Genomic DNA, 20,422 nt, shown 5'->3' with positions numbered 1-20,422 from the left:
GTCTGGTGTGAGGTGCTCCAAAGAGTGAATGCCTCTACCTCAATTGCGAGGGTGGGGCTGATACAGCTGAAGATGGTATATAGAGCGCACCTCATGAGGGTGAGGATGAGCCGATTTTTTGAAGGAGTAGAAGATGTGTGTGAGCGTTGCGGGGTGGGCCTGCTAATCACCTTCATATGTTTTGGTCCTGTGCAAAGCTAGGGGAGTACTGGAAAGAGGTGTTTAGGGTAGTTTCCAAGATGGTGAGTGTGAAACTGGATCCGGGTCCCCGGGAGGCCATATTCGGGGTGTCGGACCAGCCAGGGTTGGAAACGGGTGCGGAGGCAGATATCATAGCCTTCGCCTCGTTGATCGCCTGAAGGCAGATCTCCTGCTGGGATGGAGAGCAGCATCTCCACCCAGTGCCCTGGCGTGGGGACCTGTTGGAATACTTGACCCTTGAGAAGGTGAAGTTCGAACTGAGGGGAAGCTCGGAGGGGTTCTACAAGTCATGGGCACTATTTATTATGCACTTTCAAGAACTGGATAACATCGAACATTAGTTGGGGGGGGGGGGGGGGGGTGGGATGGGTGGGAGGGGGGCTGTATATATTAAGGGTGACAATGGGTAATCCCCGATTCCTTTTTGTCATTTGTTTATGTAAACATGTGGGCTGATGTTTGGGGGTTGGTGGGAGGATGGGATCGTTGTTATTATGGGGATTGACATATCTTGCTGATTATTGTTCATTGTTGATGTGTGTAAATGCGGGAGTAAATGTGAAAAAGGAGAATAAAAATAGTTTTAAAAAAACAAAACGCTGGTTCAAAAAAGGACGACATGCCAGAAGCAACACCAGACATATCCAAAAGCAATGTGCCAACTGGTGATGCTATAACATAGGAGCATTTGCATGCCAAACAGCATAAGCAACATGCGGCAGACAGAGCTAAGCAATCCCACAACCAATAGATCAGACCTAAGCTCTGCAGTCTTGCGTCATGGAGTCGTGTCTGGTGGTGGACAATTAATCAATTAACAGAAGGGGAAGGCTCCACAAATATCCCATTCTCAATTATGGGGAAGCCCAGGACACCAGTTTAAAAGACAATGTTAAAGTATTTGCAACTATCTTCAGCCAGAAGTGCCAAGTGGATGATCCTTCTTCCAAAGTGTCCAGCATCACAGATGCCAGTATTCACGATTCACTCCACTGGATATCAAGAAACGGCCAAAAGCACTTGGCACAGCAAAGAATATGAATCGTGACATTTCAGCAATAGTACCAAAGTTCAGTTTCAGAACTAACAGCACCCTAGCCAAGCATTCCCATATAGCTGCAACACCAGTATCTACCAGCAATGTTTAAAATTGCCCAGTTATGTCCTGTCCAAAATGAAAAGCCAATTACTGCCTCGTCAGTCTACTTTTGATCATCAGCAAAGTGATGAAAAGTGTCGTTAATAGTACTATCAAGTCGCACATGCTCAGCAAAAAACTGCTTGCTGACGCTCCATTGGGTCCCACCAAGGCGACTCAGCTCCTGACCTTATTAGAGCCCTGGTCCAAATATGGACTGAAGACTGAAATGAGAGTGACTCCCATTGACTTCAGTGTTGGTAGGGCTCCTGGTCAAAGGTTGCCTTGATATAAAGAGCAATCATGGGGAAATTCTCCACAGGTTGGAGTCCTATCTAGCATATCGGAAGATGGTTGGAGTTGTTGGACGTGATCATTTCAGTCCTGCAACAGTGCTGCAAGCGTTCCTCAGGGTTGTGTATTGGCCCAATCATCTTCACCCGTTTCATCAATATTTGCAGATAATTGCACAATGTTCAGCACCATTTACGGCTCCTCAGATAATGAAGCAGTTTGTGATGCAGCAAGGCTTGGACAACATTCAGACATGAGCTGATAAGTGGCAAGTAACATTTGTACCACACCAATACCAGGCAATGGCCATTTTCAATTAAGAGAGAATCTAACCATCTGATAGAAATCAGCTTTTCTGGTTAGCTATAGTTGAGATAGATAAAAGGTTTAATTGAGAAATCATTAAGGATAATTAACTGCCTGGGGAAAGCGGGCAGCATAATCAAAGACCCCTCCCACCCGGCCTACTCACTCTTCCAACGTCTTCCATTGGGCAGGATATACAGAAGTCTGAGAACACGCACAGACTCAAAAACAGCTTCTTCCCCACTGTTACGACTCCTAAACGACCCTCTTATGGACTGACCCCATTAACATTACACCCCTGTATGCTTCACCCGATGCCGGTGTTTATGTCGTTACATTGTGTACCTTGTGCTGCCCGATGACATATTTTCTTGTATTTCCTTTTCTTTTCATGTACGTAATGATCTGTTGAGCTGATTTGTATTGTATTCAAGCCTTGCCACTAGTTTTGTGCAGTATCAGAGCAATCCCAAACAGAACCACAGGCCTTTGCCCATTTGAGGTTATCACTGCAACCGGTCCACATCAGACACCATTTCCCTGGCCCTACACTCATCCCTGGAGCATCTCGAAAACAAGGACTCCTACATTAGACTCATATTTATTGACTACAGCTCCGCCTTCAACACCATAATCCCAGCCAAGCTATATCAAAGCTCCAAAACCTAGGACTTGGCTCCCCACTCTGCAACTTGATCCTCGATTTTCTGACCAACAGACCACAATCAGTAAGAATGAACAACACCTCCTCCACAATAGTCCTCAACACCGGCGCCCCGCAAGGCTGCGTACTTAGCCCCCTACTCTACTCACTGTACACACACGACTGTGTGGCAAAACTTGGTTCCAACTCCATCTACAGGTTTGCTGACGATACGACCATAGTGGGTCAGATCTCGAATAACGACGAGTCCGAATACAGGAGGGAGATAGAGAACCTAGTGGAGTGGTGTAACGACAACAATCTCTCTCTCAATGCCAGTAAAACTAAAGAGCTGGTAATTGACTTCAGGAAGCAAAGTACTGTACACACCCCTGTCAGCATCAAAGGGGCCGAGGTGGAGATGGTTAGCAGTTTCAAATTCCTAGGGGTGCACATCTCCAAAAATCTGTCCTGGTCCACCTACATCGGCGCTACCACCAAGAAAGCACAACAGTGCCTATACTTCCTCAGGAAACTAAGGAAATTCAACATGTCCACATTGACTCTTACCAACTTTTACAGAGGCACCAGAGAAAGCATCCTATCGGGCTGCATCACAGCCTAGTATGGAAACTGCTCGGCCCAGGACCGCAAGAAACTTCAGAGAGTCGTGAACACCGCCCAGTCCATCACACGAACCTGCCTCCCATCCATTGACTCCATCTACACCTCCCGCTGCCTGGGGAAAGCAGGCAGTATAATCAAAGATCCTGCCCACCCGGCTTACTCACTCTTCCAACTTCTTCCATCGGGCAGGAGATACAGAAGTCTGAGAACACGCACGAACAGAATCAAAAACAGCCTTTTCCCCACTGTCACCAGACTCTTAAATGACCCTCTTATGGACTGACTTCATTAACACTACACCCTGTATGCTTCATGCGATGCCAGTGCTTACGTAGTTACATTGTATATGTTGTGTTGCCCTATTATGTATTTTCTTTTATTCCCTTTTCTTCTCATGTACTTAATGATCTGTTGAGCTGCTCGCAGAAAAATACTTTTCACTATACCTCGGTACACGTGACAATAAACAAATCCAATCCAATCCACTGGTAGACCCATGTCCCTGCCAGGGACTGAAGAAAGGCAGACTGTCATCTGAGGAGTGATGCTTTATTTAGTTATGTCAAAACTTAACAAATGCTGTCAGTTCTGCTTCTCAACAGGTTTCGGTGGCCTGGGGAGACCCTCCCGAGGGGGGCCACGACTTGGTGCCCGGCGAATCAGTGTACCTTAAGAAACTGCAGCGGGAGCCATTGGGGGCCAAGTGGGAAGGTCCCTACCAGGTGCTTCTTACAACCCAGTTGGCCGTGAAACTCCAAGGAAAGAAAACCTGGATTCACACGTCACATGTGAAGCGTACATACCAAAATCAGAATCTGTAAAAATGTTCGCCACAATATTGATTTTCAGTTTTGTGTTTGGCCTAGCAGGCATTACCCAGGAGTTCAATGTTAACACGTTCCTTTACATGACCTATTACTATGCCAGAGCCTTTAATGTCTCTAAGTGCTGGGTGTGTTCTTCTATCCCTACCAATTCCCAAGCAGGTATCCCACTACAGCCTGTCCCTTTTACATTATCCCAAAAGGCAGAATGGTACATTTTCCAAATCATGACCATACCCTTCCCGAATGTGGAGATACCAGAACCAAACAAATGATAAATGAGGAGGTTAAGAGATGGCGATCTGCAGGCCACCCATTAAACACACTCAAGGGATGGTACCAACATATCTATAATCGGAGGCCGATACCACTCCGAGTAACCCTCCCAACTGGTCATAATCATACTGGAACCATATGTTTAATTAACTATAGTTATAGAGGATGGAATGCTGGATACAGTAAATGTGAACATTATTTGCATGTCAGTGCCAGTAAAATGTGCACTCATGATACAAAAAAGATAGTGGTCTATGGACATGAAGGGGATCCCGTCGACTTTAAAGGGCTACCTAATTACACTGATGGGACAATTTTTACAGAACATGGGTACCCACAAGTGGTTGCCCAATATTCTACCCATGATGGTACCTATTACATCTGCGGTAATACTGCATACCCTTCGCTCCCAATGGGATGGTGAGGAGCGTGTCATGTGAGGGAACCTTTAAGAAATGGGTGTTTATAAATGGGTGTGTATATAAATATCTGTAGTGAGAGTACCTTTAAGAAATGGGTGTTTACTACTGCAGTGATGTCAGAGTGGGTGGAGCTGGGCTGTCTGCCAGCTTTTTACTTTTGTTTTTGAGCAGGCTGCAGAGTGTGTTTTAGTTTCGTTTTCAGTGTTGGGAGTTGAAGCCAGACCAAGCAGGTGTACTGCTGTTCTCTCTGCCATCAAAAGACTATCTCTTGATCATTTGGTGAATTCATGATTATAAATGTTTTCAGTAGTGAATGTAAACCTGATGTGCTTCTGTTTAAAGGTTGTTTTTTTTGTTAAGTATTCTGGATGTTAAAAGGATTGCTTATGGATTACTTAGTGTTGTATTCTTTGGGGGCTGTATTTGAGTTGATGGTTGCTAAGATGTTCACTGTATGTTTTAAAAAGGTTAACTTGAGTTCATAGAATAAACATTGTTTTGCTTTAGAAAATACTTTTCCATTTCTGCTGTACCACACCTGTCGAGTGGGCCATGTGCTCCCCATACCACAATCTATTAAAAGTTGTGGGTCAGGTGAACTCCATGATACACTTTGGGGTTCTCTAAACCCTGGCCCATAACAAATTGGGGGCTCGTCCGGGATAAAAGACTATCTATTGGATTGGCTTAGTGAACTAAAAGACAGTGAGGGGTGAGCATAGTGTGGTTGCTTTTCAGGTGTGGTATTCTAGTTTAAGTAGAGAGTGTGTTGTGGACAATGGCTCTTTCAGAGGCTCTGAAGTTTTTGGGGGTGGAGACGGTCGCACGCAGTACCTTACGGACAGAGACTAAAAGCAGACTGTTAGATTTGGCAAAAACATTGCAGTTAACATTACCTGACAAAATGCGAAAAGATGAGGTAATTATGGCGGTGGCTAAGCATTTAAAGCTGCCTGAGATACAGTTTGACTCATTGGAAATGGCAAAAATTCAGTTACAACTTAAACAAATGGAACATGAAAGAATTAAAGCGGCTTGAATACGAAAGAGAGAGGAAAAAGGGAGAAAGAAAGAAGAAAAGAAAGAATAGACCTAGCAGAACAAAAAGAAAGAGAACAGGAGATACAGATCAGTGAAAAAGATAAAGAGAGAGAGTTTGAACTTCAGAAAATGGCCATGAAACATGACAGTCAGTTAAAATTGGCAGATGTAAATGGAAACGTACAGTTGGATGATAGTGATAAGGATAGTGAGAAAGAGCGTCAAAGTTGAAGGCGTGGTGGGGATCTATTTGAATATGTGCAAGCATTGCCAAGGTTTGACAAGAAGGAGGTGGAAGCCTTTTTCATTTCATTTGAGAAGGTAGCTAAACAAATGAAATGGCCACAGGACATGTGGGTATTACTGATTGAAACAAAGCTGATAGGTAGGGCTAGTGAAGTGTTTGCATCACTACCGGAGGAGGTATCTGGGACGCATGAGGAGGTGAAAAAATCCATCTTAGGTTCATATGAACTAGTGCCTGAAGCCTACAGACAAAGGTTTAGAAATTTAAGGAAAGAATTTGGTCAAACCTACATGGAGTTTGAAAGGATCAAATAGAGTAATTTTGATAGGTGGATAAGGGCTTTGAAAATAGACTTTAAGATAATGATCTCCTTAAAAATCTATTGTCGGGAATCCCGGAATCAATCTATCACTTTCTGAAACCTATTCAGGCTGTGCCCCTTGGCAAAATTTCATTGAAGTTTATTGTCAGCTTTAGTGTCCACTGGTAAACTTTTAGTTACAATACAAACTTAGGTCAGATTGATTGTCTTTAGCGAATACAGTGGTTGAGTTTCAAATACAAATCGTGGTAATTCTTCAAATCATGATACACAGTATAAAGAGGGGATTACCAGGGTTCCGAATTGGACACAGATCCATCACCATCTACTTTGACATTGAATGGCACCGCCATAGCTGATCCCCCCACAATCAACATACTGGGTGTTACCATTGACCAAAAACTCAACTGGACCAGCCATATAAATATTGTGGCAGAGGCTGGGAATTTTTATTTTATGTTAATGTGCCCAATTTCTTTTCCGAATAGAAGGGGCAATTTAGCGTTGCCAATCCACCTACCCTGCACATCTTTGGGTTGTGGGGAGAGACCCACGCAGGCATGCGGTGAAAGTGCAAACTCCATACGGACAGTGACCTGGGGCCGGGATCAAACCTGGGTCCTCGGTGCTGTGAGGCTGGGAATTCTGCAGAGGGTAACTCACCTCCTGACTCCCCAAAGCCTGCGCACCCTTGTTACACATCCCAGTTGCCTAGATGAGTGCAGCTCAACTTGCGCACCCTTGTTACACATCCCAGTTGCCTAGATGAGTGCAGCTCAACTTGCATCGACGAGTCCAGCTCCAGCTACACTCAAAAAGCTCAACACCATCCAGGACTGTAGCCATGTAAAATGGCTAACTCCCAATTAGAATGGCCAAACCCAGATTTAAAATGGCGAACAGAAGAGGCTGATGGGAAAATCAGCCAACAGGACTCAAACAGACAGCTGCAGGTAAAACAGTGTATTCGCCTCTGGGGAAGCCAGACCGAATCGATACCTGCAGCCAGCAACTTAACAACACCCCAGCCATCTGCATCTAAAGTAGCAATCCCGGGAACAATATGCTACAAATTAGTAACACAAAGCCGACCCAGTCTTTTCGGCGCCAGCAGGAGCTGACACAAAGAGAGGTAAACGACCACCCCTCGATCAAGGAATCGCTCCAGCATTGGAGAATATCGAACCAAGTGATTGGGACCAAGTCCAATCACTTGGAACCAGGTACAAGGTCCGCCCCGAGAGGCGGGAAGTCCCTGGGGACTATAAGACTAGGGGCCAAGTTCAAATCGACCCCTCTTCACCCTTCTTCTCTCGGCTGCACCCTTCTTCACTCTCTCCAACAACAGCCGAAAGAAACACAAGTCTTACTCCAACGATCGCTACCAGATAGACACTCCTGACTATCGACCTGTACCAGTTTTGAATCCCGCAGGCTGAGAACCAATACGAAAGGCCATTTGTTTCCCTGACCTGGTGGGCCATTTCCAAAGTTAAGTATTGGCCTGTTAGTTGTAGGAAGTAGCTTAGAGGTAGAATTAATGTACAAGTATTGATTGCTGTATATAATAAATGAGCGTTGAGTTAACTCTTACTAAGCGGTGTGTTGGATTATTAATCATTACTCGGACTTGAATCACGTGGCGGTATCAGAAAGATACCTGGCGACTCAAGAGCAAAGGTGACAGAACAAGAGCAATTAAACTAAGGCTAAAACGAGCAACAGGACAAAGCTGCATGCTTGATTGCTGCCCACTGCACCAGAATAAACTCCCACCGCCACCAACTCTACAATATGCACTACAGTAACTCACAAAAGCTCTCGACAACAACTTCCAAACCTGTGCGCTCTGCTCCTAAAAGGACAAGGACAGCAGACGCATGTTAATACCACTATTTGCAGGTTCACCTGCAAGTCACACACCATTTTGACTTGGAACTCCATCACCATTCCTTCATTGTTGCAGGGTCAAAAATCCTGAACTCTTTTACTAGTCACTAGCTTTCGGAGTGCAGCTGCTTCCTCAGGTGAATGAAGAGGTGGGTTCCAGAAACACATATATAGACAAAGTCAATGATGCAAGATGATACTTTGAATGAGAGTCTTTGCTGGTAATTAAGTCCTTCCAGGTCTAGGTGGAGCAATTGGAGAAAGGGATAATCACAGGTTAAAGAGGTATGAAATATCTCAAGCCAGGCTAGTTGATAGGATTTCGCAAGCTGAGGCTAGATGGTGGGGGGGGGGGGGGGGGGGGTGAATGTAATGCAACGTGAATCCAAGATCCCGGATGAGGCCATATTCATGTGTGCAGAACTTGGCTATCACTTTCTGCTCGCCGATTCTGCGTTGTCGCGGGTCCTGAAGGCCGCCTTGGAAAACACTTACCCGAAAATTAGATGCTGAATGCCCTTGACTGCTGAAGTGTTCACCGACTGGAAGGGAACATTCCTGCCTGGTGATTGTCGCACGATGTCCGTTCATCTGTTGTCACAGCGTCTGCATGGTCTCGCCGATGTACCACGCCTCGGGGCATCCTTTCCTGCAGCGTATGAGGTAGATAACGTTGGCCGAGTCGCACAAGTATTTACCGCGTCCCTGGTGAGTGGTGTTCTCACGTGTAATGGTGTTACCCATGTCGATGATCTGGCACGTCTTGCAGAGGTTGCCATGGCAGGATTGTGTAGTGTCGTGGTCGCTGTTCACCTGTAAAGACTCGCATTCAAAGTACTGTCTTGCATCATTGACTTTATCTATATGTGTTTCTGGAACCCACCTCTTCACTCGCCTGAGGAAGGAGCTGCGCTCTGAAAGCTAGTGATTCGAAACAAGCCTGTTGGGACTTTAACCTGGTGTTGTAAGACTTATTACTGTGCTCACCCCAGTCCAAAGCCGGCATCGCCACATCTTTTGCCAACAGAACTGTGGATATTCCTACACTAAATGGACTGCAGCGATTCAAGATTGCAGCTCACCACCACTTTCTCAAGGAAAATTAGAGATGGGCAATAAATTCTGGCACAGTCAGCGACATCTACAGCCCATGAATGAATATTAAAAAAAGTTCCTCAGGGTAATGGTCTTGGCCCAACCTTCTTCTCCTGCTTCATGAATGACCTGCCCTCTATCATAAGGTCAGTAGTGGAGAACGTAGAATTAGAGAATTCACAGTGCAGAAGGACGCCATTCGGCCCATCAAGTCTGCACCGACCCTTGGAAAGAGCACCCTACCCAACCCCACGTCTCCACCCTAACCCCGCAAACCAACTTAACTTTTTTAAAAATTTACAGTGTCCAATTCATTTTTTCCAATTAAGGGGAAATTTAGCATGGCAAATCCACCTACCCTGCACATCTTTGGGGTGTGGGGGCGGAACCCACGCAAACACGGGGAGAATCTGCAAACTCCACACGGACAGTGACCCAGAGCCGGGACCGAACCTGGGACCTCGGCGCCGAGAGGCAGCAATGCTAACCACTGCGCCACCATGCTGCCCTAACCCAACTTACCTTTGTTTTGGACACTAAGGGCAATTTACCATGGCAAATCCACCTAACCCGCACATCTTCCCTTATGGTTTCACAGTGTTCAGTACTACTGACAACACTTCTGTTCCCAAAGCAGTCTGTGCCAACATACAGCAAGATAGCATTATGGCTTGGGCAAGTAATGATCATTTCTCACAGATGTCAGGCAATCACTAGGCAACAAGAGAGAATCTAACTATTTTGTCCCTGGCGTTTAACTGTGTTATCACCAAATGTCCCACCACCAACAACCTAAGGATTAACACCGAACAGAAACTAGACCAGCAACAAAAATACTTTGGCTACAAGAGCAGGTCAGAGACCAGGACTTATGCGGCAAGTTAATCACTTTGACTTCCAGAAGCCTGCACGCCATCTAGAAGACGCAAGTCAGGCGTGTTATGGAATACTATCTACTTGCCTGGCTGAGTGCAGCTTCAAAAGCAATCATGAACTGGAATACCATACAGGACAATGCAGCCTGCTTAATTGGCACTCCTTCCACCACTTTGATGCACAGTGGTAGTAGTGTGTACCATCTTTGAAATGCATTGCAGTAACTCTCCAAACTTCCTTTGACAATACTTTTCAAAACAAAAACCTCTAACACCTTGCACAAGAGCACCAGACTGATGCTCATCACAGAAGTTTTCACCCTAACTTTGAATTATATTGCTTGTCAAAATCTTGTAAGTCCCTTCCCAACTCTGCGTGCACTGTGAACCGATGCAGCTCAGGAAGGGAGCTCACCACCTCCTTTTCAAAGGCAATTAGTGATGCGCAACAAATACTGGCCTTGCCGGCAACTCAGTATTCCCGAACGGGTGCCGGAGTGTGGTCACTCAGGGCTTTTCACAGTAACTTCATTGCACGGTTAATGTAAGCCTACTTGTGACACAAATAAAGATTATTATTATACATTCATATCCCATGAACAAATAAAAAACTCAAATGAACAGTTCATGCACAGCATACAAAAGGGACTTTGCTAGCCACCAGTTTGTCTCTGAAAAACTCATGTTGTTTTATTTAACTATCATTAGTATTTCAACTGAACTTCATAATAATAATCTTTGCTGTCACAAGGCTTACATTAACACTGCAATGAAGTTACTGTGAAAAGCCCCTAGTCGCCACATTCCGGCGCCTATTCGGGTACACAAAGGGAGAATTCAGAATGTCCAAATTACCTAAGCAGGGATTATTGAGATGTGATGTCATGGAACTGATGTTACCTGGAGATTAAAGTTCTAGGAAACACCGACTGTAGTCTGAAGCACAATTTAACAAGGTACAAGATCAGTTATCCAGTTTATGTTGTCTTTGAAGCTCATCCTGCACCCAAATCTGCGACTTAATCTGTTAATTCGAATATGAAGTTACCACAATATAGCTTGGCCTAGAAATGAAGAAACAAGTTTGTCGGAAAGTATTTAATCTTTTGTTCTTACTTGTCCCTCAGTATTTTCGCGAATGGTTTCGATAGTTTTTTCAAGTTGGGACTTCTCTTTTAGAAGGTCATTGCTGAGGCTTTCAACATTTTGCATACTTTGTTTTTCATTGCTGATCTCTCCCTGGAGCCTCTCCATCTAAAACAGAAAGAACTTAAGAGATGCAATTCCACAGTCCGACAAAATGAAAAAAAAAGTGACAAAGTTATAGTGCTGCAATGAACTTAATTAAATATTAATTAAACCAAAATTAGTAAGGAATTTGACTATTTTGTTTGTAGACAATAAGCTGCTAGGCAACAGGAAACTCAACAAATTTTCTTCGGCCTTACAGAAAGCAGTTTTGTCCCTTTGACTTTTATCAAGCCAACACAATTAAATCTAATTACCAAGTTCCAACTAAATGTTGCATTGCATATTGTGCATATCATGGGAGTCAACGGGCTAGATCAACGAACAAAATGAAAATAAATGGCTCATCTTATTATATATTAGCATAGACAACTGTTGTTGCCATATAAAGGAATGTAATTAAAACTGAAGTGGAGGGGAAGAAAAATCTCAAGATTATAACTAAGCTTGAGTTTCAAATAGTAATTAATAAAACTTAAAGTTATGTCAGTTTGTCAAGTCAACTGAAATCTCGATTCAGGTTACTTCCTCACAGCTTGATCCACTTTGAGGATATGTACATGTGTAAAAGCTTAACATTAAAAGCTTAAGGGGGAGGTGAACAACCAGAGGTTGTGGGGCACATAGGCACCAACGATATAGCTATGAAAAGGGATGAGAATCTAAAAAGCGATTTTAGGGAGTTAGGTTGGAAGCTAAAGGTCAGGACAAGCAGAGTAGTGATCAGGATTGCTACCGGTGCCACGTGCAAGTGAGGCAAGGAACAGAGAGCCAGTGCAGCTGAACACGTGGCTACAGGGCTGGTGCAGGAGGGACGGCTTCAGATATGTGGATCATTGGGATATCTTCTGGGGAAGGTGGAACCTGTACATGAAGGACGGATTGCACCTAAACTGGAGGGGCACCAATATCCTGGGTGGGAGGTTTGCAAGAGCTCTTTGCAAGGGTTTAAACTAGTTTGGCAGGGGGGTGGGAACCAGAGCTATGGGTCAGAGGATAGGGTAGCTGTTGAACAGGCAGAAATAGTATGCAGCAAGTCTGTGAGGAAGGATAGACAGTTGATAGGGCAACGTTGCACTCAGTGGAATGGGTTAAAGTATGTCCGTTACTTTAGGAATAAGGGAGATGAACTTAGAGCATGGATCAGTGCTTGCAACTACGATGTTGTGGCCATTACGGAGACATGGATTTCACAGGGGCAAGAATGGTTGTTAGATGTTCCGGGGTTTAGATTTTTCAGAATAGGGAGGGGGTAAAAGAGGATGGGGAATGGCACTGTTAATTAGGGAGTGCACCACAGCTGCCGAAAAGGAGGTAGTTGAGGAGGGTTTGTCTACTGAGTATGGATGGGTGGAAGTTAGAAACAAGAAAGGAGCAGTCACTTTATTGGGAGTTTTCTATAGACCGCCCCCAATAGCAGCAGAGAGATAGAGGAACAGATTGGGTGGCAGATCTTGGAAAAGTGCAGAAGTAACAGAGTTATTGTCATGGGTGACTTCATCTTCCCTAATATTGACTGGAACCTCCTTAGTGCAAATGGTTTGGATGGAACAGATTTTGTCAGGTGTGTACAGGAAGGATTCCTGACTCAATATGAAGATAGGCTGACTAGGGGAGAGGCCATATTGGACTTGGTGCTAAGCAACGAACCAGGCCAGGTGTCAGATGTGTCGGTGGGAGAGCATTTCAGTGACAGTGACCACAACTCCTTTACCATAGTCATGGAGAGGGATAGCAACACACAGTATGGGAAGGTATTTATTTGGGGGAGGGGAAATTATACTGCTATTAGACAGGAGCTGAGGAGCATAAAGTGGGAACAATTGTTCTTGGGGAAATGCACAACAGTAATGTGGGGATTGTTTAAGGAGCACTTGCTGCGAGTGCCGAATTGTTTTGTCCCACTGAGATGAGGAAGGAATAGTAAGGTGAAGGAGCCTTGGATGACAAGAGAAGTGGAGCTTCTAGTCAAGAGGAAGAAGGAAGTTTATGTAAGGTTGAGGAAGCAAGGATCTGACTCGGCTCTAGAGGGTTACAAGGTAGCCAGGAAGGAACTCAAAATGGACTGAGGAGAGCTAGAAGAGGGCATGAAAAAGCCCTGGCAGGAAGGATCAGGGAAAACCCCAAGGCGTTCTACACTTGTGAGAAATAAGAGGATGATCAGAGTGAGACTAGGGCCAATCAGAGATAGTGGAGGAAACTTGTGCCTGGAGTCTGAGGAGATGGGGGAGGCCCAAAATGAATACTTTGCTTCAGTATTCACTAGAGAGAGGGACCTTGTTGCTCATGAGAACAGTTAATAGACTCGAACAGGTTGTTATTAAGGAGGATGGGCTGGAAATTTTGAAAAGCATCAGGATAGATAAGTCCCCTGGGCCTGACGGGATATATCCAAGGGTATTACGGGAAGCGAGGGAGGAGATTGCTGCGCCGTTGGCGATGATCTTTGCGTCCTCACTCTCCACTGGAGTAGTACCGGATGATTGGAGGGAGACGAATGTTGCTCCCCTGTTCAAGAAAGGGAGTAGGGAAATCCCTGGGAATTACAGACCCACCAGTCTTACGTCTGTGGTCAGAAAAATATTGGAAAGGATTCTGAGAGATAGGATTTATGATTATTTAGAAAAACATAGTTTGATCAAAGATTGTCAGCATGGCTTTGTGAGGGGCAGGTCATACTTCACAAGCCTCATTGAATTCTTTGAGGATGTGACAAGACTCATTGATGAAGGTTGGGCAATGGATGCGGTGTGTATGGATTTTGGCAAGGCATTTGATAAGGTTCCCATGGTAGGCTCATTCAGAAAGTTAGGGGCATGGGATACAGAATTGGCTGGCCGAAAGTCAGCGAGTGGTAGTGGATGGAAAGTATTCCGCCTGGAGGTCGGTGGCCAGTGGTGTCCCGCAAGGATCTGTTCTGGGACCTCTGCTCTTTGTGGTTTTTATAAATGACTTGGATGAGGAAGTGGAAGGGTGGGTTAGTAAGTTTGCCGATGGCACGAAGCTTGGGGGAGTTGTAGATCGTGTTGAGGGTTGTTGCAGGTTACAGCAGGACATTGACAGGATGCAGAGCTGGGCTGAGAAGTGGCAGATGGAGTTCAACCTTGATAAATGTGAAGTGATTCATTTTGGAAGGTCGAATTTGAATGCTGAATACAGGGTTAAAGGCAGGATTCTTGGAAGTGTGGAGGAACAGAGGGATCTTGGGGTCCAGTACATAGATCCCTCAAAGTTGCCACCCAGGTTGATAGGGTTGTTAAGAAGGCGTATGGTGTGTTGGCTTTCATTTACAGGGGGATTGAGTTCAAGAGCCGCAAAGTTTTGCTGCAGCTTTATAAAAATCTAGTTAGACCACACTTGCAATATTGTGTCCAGTTCTGGTCGCCTTATTGTGGGAAGGACGTGGATGCTTTGGAGAGGGTACAGAGGAGATTTACCAGGATGCTGCCTGGACTGGAGGGCATGTCTTATGAAGAAAGGTTGAGGGAGCTAGGGCTTTTTCACTGGAGCGAAGAAGGCAGAGAGGTGACTTGATGGAGGTGTACAAGGTGATGAGAGGCATGGATAGAGTGGATAGCCAGAGACTTTTCCCCAGGGTGGAAATGGCTGTCAAGAGGGGGCATAATTTTAAGGTGATTGGAGGAAGGTATAGGGGAGATTTCAGAGGTAGGTCCTTTATACAGAGAGTGGGTGTGTGGAATGCACTGCCAGCAGAGGTGGTGGAGTCAGAGTCATTGGGACATTTAAGCGACTCTTAGACAGACACATGGACAGCAGTAAATTGAAGGGCTGTCGGTTAGGTTGATTTTAGATTAGGATAAATGGTCGGCACAACATCGTGGGCTGAAGGGCCTGTACTGTGCTGTACTGTTCTATTAAAAATGAGATCAAGATATAATGGGGAATAATGAGACTCATGTCCGGCAGATGGCTTTTAATAAAGATGAATGTTATGTAATGCATTTTGTTAGGTGCAATTCAACTCCTTTGCACTTTGCAAGACTTGCATGCCGAAGATTGAGGGTTATGTCAAAAGGTCCATGACCAATATCATGAGCTACTGAGAGACAAAGTGGGGTGTTAAAATGTATTGTTCAATCAATTAAGTATGAAAGAAGAAATCTGAAACTTTCATGAACAGGCCCTTGGTCAGATTAAGCCCATCTGTTTGCAACCTTGATGTCACATTTAATCCCAAATTGACCCTCCAACCTCATATTTGCACCATCATTATGGCCACCTATTTCTACCTCTAACTTTGTCCGTCTCAGCTCATTTGCTGCTCAAGTCCTCATTCATGCCCGATTATCACCCAGCACAACCCTGGCTGGTTTCACACATTCAACCCTCTATAAACATGAGGTAATTCAAAACTCTGCTGCCTATGCCTCAACTCACAGAAAGTCCTGATCCGCCATCACGCCCATGCTTGCTGACCTATATTGTAGAATAGTGTTCAGTTTTGGTCCCCGACATGGTTAATATCATAGAGGTTCAGGCGATAGACATTCAAATGGCTAGTTTAAGTTTAAGTTAACAAAAATATATACTTTTAATAGTGCCTTTAAAAGGCAAAGAAGCATCCTAACGGACTTCACAAGCATTATAAAACAAAAGTATGACACCAAACCACATGCTGAGATATTAGATCAGACTACAAAAAGCTTGGTCAAATTTAGAGTTTAAGGAGTGTTTAAAGGAGGAAAGTAAGGTAGAGAGGTGTTGAGCGGTGTAGGGAATGGAGAGGTGGAGGGAGGGAATTTCAGAGCATGAAGTCTAGCCAACTATCGGCATAGACATCAATGGTGGAGGAACGCAAAAATCCGACAGGCTTATGAAGATAGAGGAAATTACATAAATAAATGGAGGATACAGGCCTTCGAGGGATTTCAAAACAAGGACGAAAATTTTAAAGTCAAAAATCTGCTTGGCCAGGAGGTAATGCAGGTCAGCAAGCATAGGGGTAATGGTGGAACAGGACTTGCTGCAAGTTATGCTATTGGCAGCAGAGTTTTGGATGACTTCATGTTTACGGATGATTGACTGTGGGAAATCACCCAGGTGCATGTTGGGAGTAAACTACTTGTGAAGTTGAGGTTAGAGATAACGAAGACCTGAATGAGAGCTTCAGCAGATGATGAGCTGAAACCGGGCAAATGTACAGAGTTAGAAATAAGTGGCCTTTAGTGTTTGCACAAATGTGAGTTTGGGGGCTCATCATGGGATCCAATGTGAAATTAAATGAAAATCGCTTATTGTAACAAGTAGGCTTCAAATGAAGTTATTGTGAAAAACCCCAGTCGCCTCATTCCGGTGCCTGTTCGAGGAGGCTGGTACAGGAATTGAACCTGTGCTATTGGCCTTGTTCTGCTTTACAAGTCGGCTGTTTAGCCCACTGTGCTAAACCAGCCCCTGTAACACCTAGGTTGCAAACAGATTGGCTCAATCTCAGGTGCTGCCAGAGGGATGGAATTGATAGAAGGCAGAAAACAATGGTTCAGCCTTCCAAATATTTAATTGGAGGAATTTCTGTTCATGCAGATAGGCAGTCTGATAATTTAGCAACAGTAGAGGACTCACAAGAGGACAATGTTAGAAGTGCAGTTTTTTTTAGTTTGTCCTTGATGTAGCTTTTTAATCAGCCTGATAATATTTTCTTTTTTGGACATTTTCAGGAAACACAGCAGTGAGTTAGTGGGTATTGGGCGGAGTGTCAGGAAGAGGCTGCAGGGTTAGACAGGTAAGTATGACAGTGTGTTGATGCGTGAGAGTTTAATTGTCTCGGGATGGAAATGGCTCCAAGTCAGCTGTACTCTACTGTTCTTTGTGCATTATCACTCTGTACAATTATAACACATTTGACAAGACAATTATTGACACCTTTTTTTTAAGTCTCTGGTTTTCCTTTCCTAGCTCCAAGATCTTAAAGTTACTGCCATCTGTAGAATCCATGACACTATGAAGTTCATCCACAGTTTTCATCAGAGCCTGGTTTTCTTTCTCCATTTTAAGCAAACGACTAGAGGTCAACTCATTCACTTCCTGGCCCAGAGACTTGTGTGACCCTGCAAAAAAATTAAAAGCAAAATCAGGCTGAATAATTCATTAACATGATTCATTAACATATCAATGAAGAATTAACAATAGTGTTTACAGCCACAGAACAGTAATTTTCTGACTTCGTAATCTAATTTAGCTAATAAAATTTGATGTACTAGAAATCTGTATCAGTCATATAAACTAAAAAACATTTGGGCCATTAATATTGAAACTTATGAGATATTGCAGTGTAGCTGAATATCACATAAATAATCTAAGTATCAGGCAAAATATGTTTTATCCTTTACTTATCCAAAATGAGTACCTCTATCCTTGGCAGAAAGGAGCGATTGACAGGAAACTTGCTTCAATTCTAAATCCAAGCACTAGGAATTGTGCAAGTGCAGTCCAGCGGTAACCCTTTTAAGTTTTATTTTTCTACCTCCCTGTTGTTTTCCCGTAATCATGTAGTTAAAATTGGGAACAAGGGAATCACTGGTCTGATATATGTCCTATCATAACGGCAGCACAGTGGCACAGTGGTTAGCACTGCTGCTTCACAGCATCAGGGACATGAGTTCGCTTCTGATCTCAGGTGACTGTGTGGAGTTTGCACGTACTGCCAGTGTCTGCGTGGGTTTCTTCCGGGTGCTCCAGTTTCCTCCCACAGTCCAAAGATGTGCAGGTTAGGTGGATTGGCCATGCTAAATTGCCCCCAAGTGTCAAAAGGTTAGGTGGGTTTTGTGAGGGCCACGAAGAATCCAGAACGAGTTTGTAGAGTCAAAAGAAATAACTTTATTTACAATTACATAGAATCATAGAATTTACAGTGCAGAAGGAGGCCATTCAGCCCATCGAGTCTGCTCCGGCTCTTGGAAAGAGCACCCTACTCAAGCCCACACCACCCTAGCCCCATAACCCAGTAACCCCACTCAACCAACACGAAGGGCAATTTAGCATGGCCAATCCACCTAACCTGCACATCTTTGGACTGTGGGAGGAAACCGGAGCACCCAGAGGAAACCCACGCACACACGGGGAGAACGTGCAGACTCCGCACAGACAGTGACCCAGCCGGGAATCGAACTTGGGACCCTGGAGCTGTGAAGCAATTGTGCTAACCACTATGCTACCGTGCTGCCCCAAATATATACAGCAGTAGTAGTATTTCCCCACTGCTTCACTCCTCCAGCTGGCACTACACTGGCCAGTTTGATTTTTGCAGGTGAAACCTCTAATGATTTCTCTGAGCTTCTCATTGAGGGAGTTCATACTCGGGATACCCAATAATCCTGAATCAATAGTATTCAGGCAGGTTGTAACATCACTCCCCCCGCCCCCCCTCAAAATCCGATGAATCCACTGAAGACCCTGGTGAAAGAGGGCGCCGGACTCGTTTTCCTGCATAGAGAACATACAGTGCAGAAGGAGGCAATTTGGCCCATCGAGTCTGCACCGACCCACTTAAGCCCTCACTTCCACCCTTTTCGCATAACCCAATAACCCCTTCTAACCTTTTTGGACACTAAGGACAATTTATCATGGGCAATCCACCTAACCTGCACGTCTATGGACTCTAGGAGCAAACCGGAGTACCCGGAGGAAACCCACGCAGACACGGGGAGAACGTGCAGACTCCGCACAGACAGTGACCCAGGGGGGAATCGAACGTGGGACTCTGGCGCTGTGAAGCCACAGTGCTATCCACTTATGCTACCGTTCTGCCCTACAGGTCAGACATCATTCGCATGGGGCGTAACAAGGCAGCGAATGGCTGTCCATCTGTGGGACCGACAACTCCCCCCTCGGAGGCGTCCCATGTGTCCATCTCAAAGTTGGAGTCCATAACCTCCGTCATCTCGGCATCTGTATCTCCACGGGGCTCTGCAACGACCCTGGCAGGCTGTGAGTGCGACGCCAGAGGAAGATCGCAAGGATGAAACCCCATTGTGTCCGAATCCGGTTGGCACTACGGTTCGAGAAGTGATCTCCGGGGGTGGGGAATCTGTGGAAGAGGTGGCCTTCTAGAACGAACGTGGTCTAAATGCTTGTGTTGAATACGACCCTGGGCTTGCACCTGGTAAGAGATCGGGCCCATTCGGCGAAAGATAACGCCGGGGACCCACTTGGCACCACCAACACAATTCTGAACAAACACCAAGTCACCAGGCGCAAACTGTCAGATCGGCCGATGCTGAGAAGGGCCATGACCCTGCCGTTCCTGAGTTTGGCGTATGTTACATTACGATGTGTAATATCTATATTACTCTTTTTATCTAGCAGAGTTGTTGAAATGTAGCCGTAGTCTTCCAGTGATGAAAAAGTAATTTATTGAGTAATATAAAATAAATTCATGAGTTCTTTTTACTGAATACTGAACTAGTAAAACAAACTGTAGAATAAATTTATTAAATCATATGATACAATACTCTGATAACTAACAACTTCTCTCTAGCTTTCTCACTTCTGTTCTCTCTGCAATCCTGACACACACTCTAGAGGAAAGAGTAAGAAAACATTTATATACAAAGAACAAAGGAAACTACAGCACAGGAATAGGCCCTTCGGCCCTCCAAGCCTGCGCCGACCATGCTGCCCATCTAAACTAAAATCTTCTACACTTCCCGGGTCCGTATCCCTCCATTCCCATCCTATTCATGTATTTGTCAAGATGCCCCTTAAACGTCACCATCGTCCCTGCTTCCTCCAGGCACCCACTACCTTGTGTAAAAAACAAAAAAAAACTTGCCTCATACATCTCCTCTAAACCTTGTCCCTCGCACCTTGAACCTATGCCCCCTAGTAATTGACCCTTGTACCCTGGGAAAAAGTCTCTTAACTATCCATCCTGTCTATGCCCCTCATAATTTTGTAGATCTCGATCAGGTCGCCCCTCAACCTCCGTCGTTCCAGTGAGAACAAACAGGGTTTATT

General features: G+C 44.8%; 1 protein-coding gene across 13 annotated transcripts in view; it reads right to left on the bottom strand.

The window, feature by feature from the left end:
- LOC140424010 (girdin-like) overlaps positions 1 to 20,422 on the bottom strand; it is a 695,300-nt gene that overhangs the window by 364,070 nt on the left and 310,808 nt on the right. For all 13 annotated transcript variants that reach the window (XM_072507832.1, XM_072507831.1, XM_072507835.1 and 10 more), the window contains 2 exons: positions 17,330 to 17,514; positions 11,318 to 11,455 (listed from right to left, as the gene is read on the bottom strand). In XM_072507832.1, coding sequence (XP_072363933.1) covers positions 11,318 to 11,455; positions 17,330 to 17,514 — 323 coding nt within the window. The remainder of the gene's footprint in view (positions 1 to 11,317; positions 11,456 to 17,329; positions 17,515 to 20,422) is intronic.

This window comes from Scyliorhinus torazame, chromosome 1, assembly GCF_047496885.1.
Source record: "Scyliorhinus torazame isolate Kashiwa2021f chromosome 1, sScyTor2.1, whole genome shotgun sequence".
NCBI classification, from domain to species: Eukaryota; Metazoa; Chordata; class Chondrichthyes; order Carcharhiniformes; family Scyliorhinidae; genus Scyliorhinus; species Scyliorhinus torazame.
The sequence above is the reverse complement of the archived record's forward strand: the minus strand, read 5'-3'. Positions and strand labels throughout refer to the sequence as shown.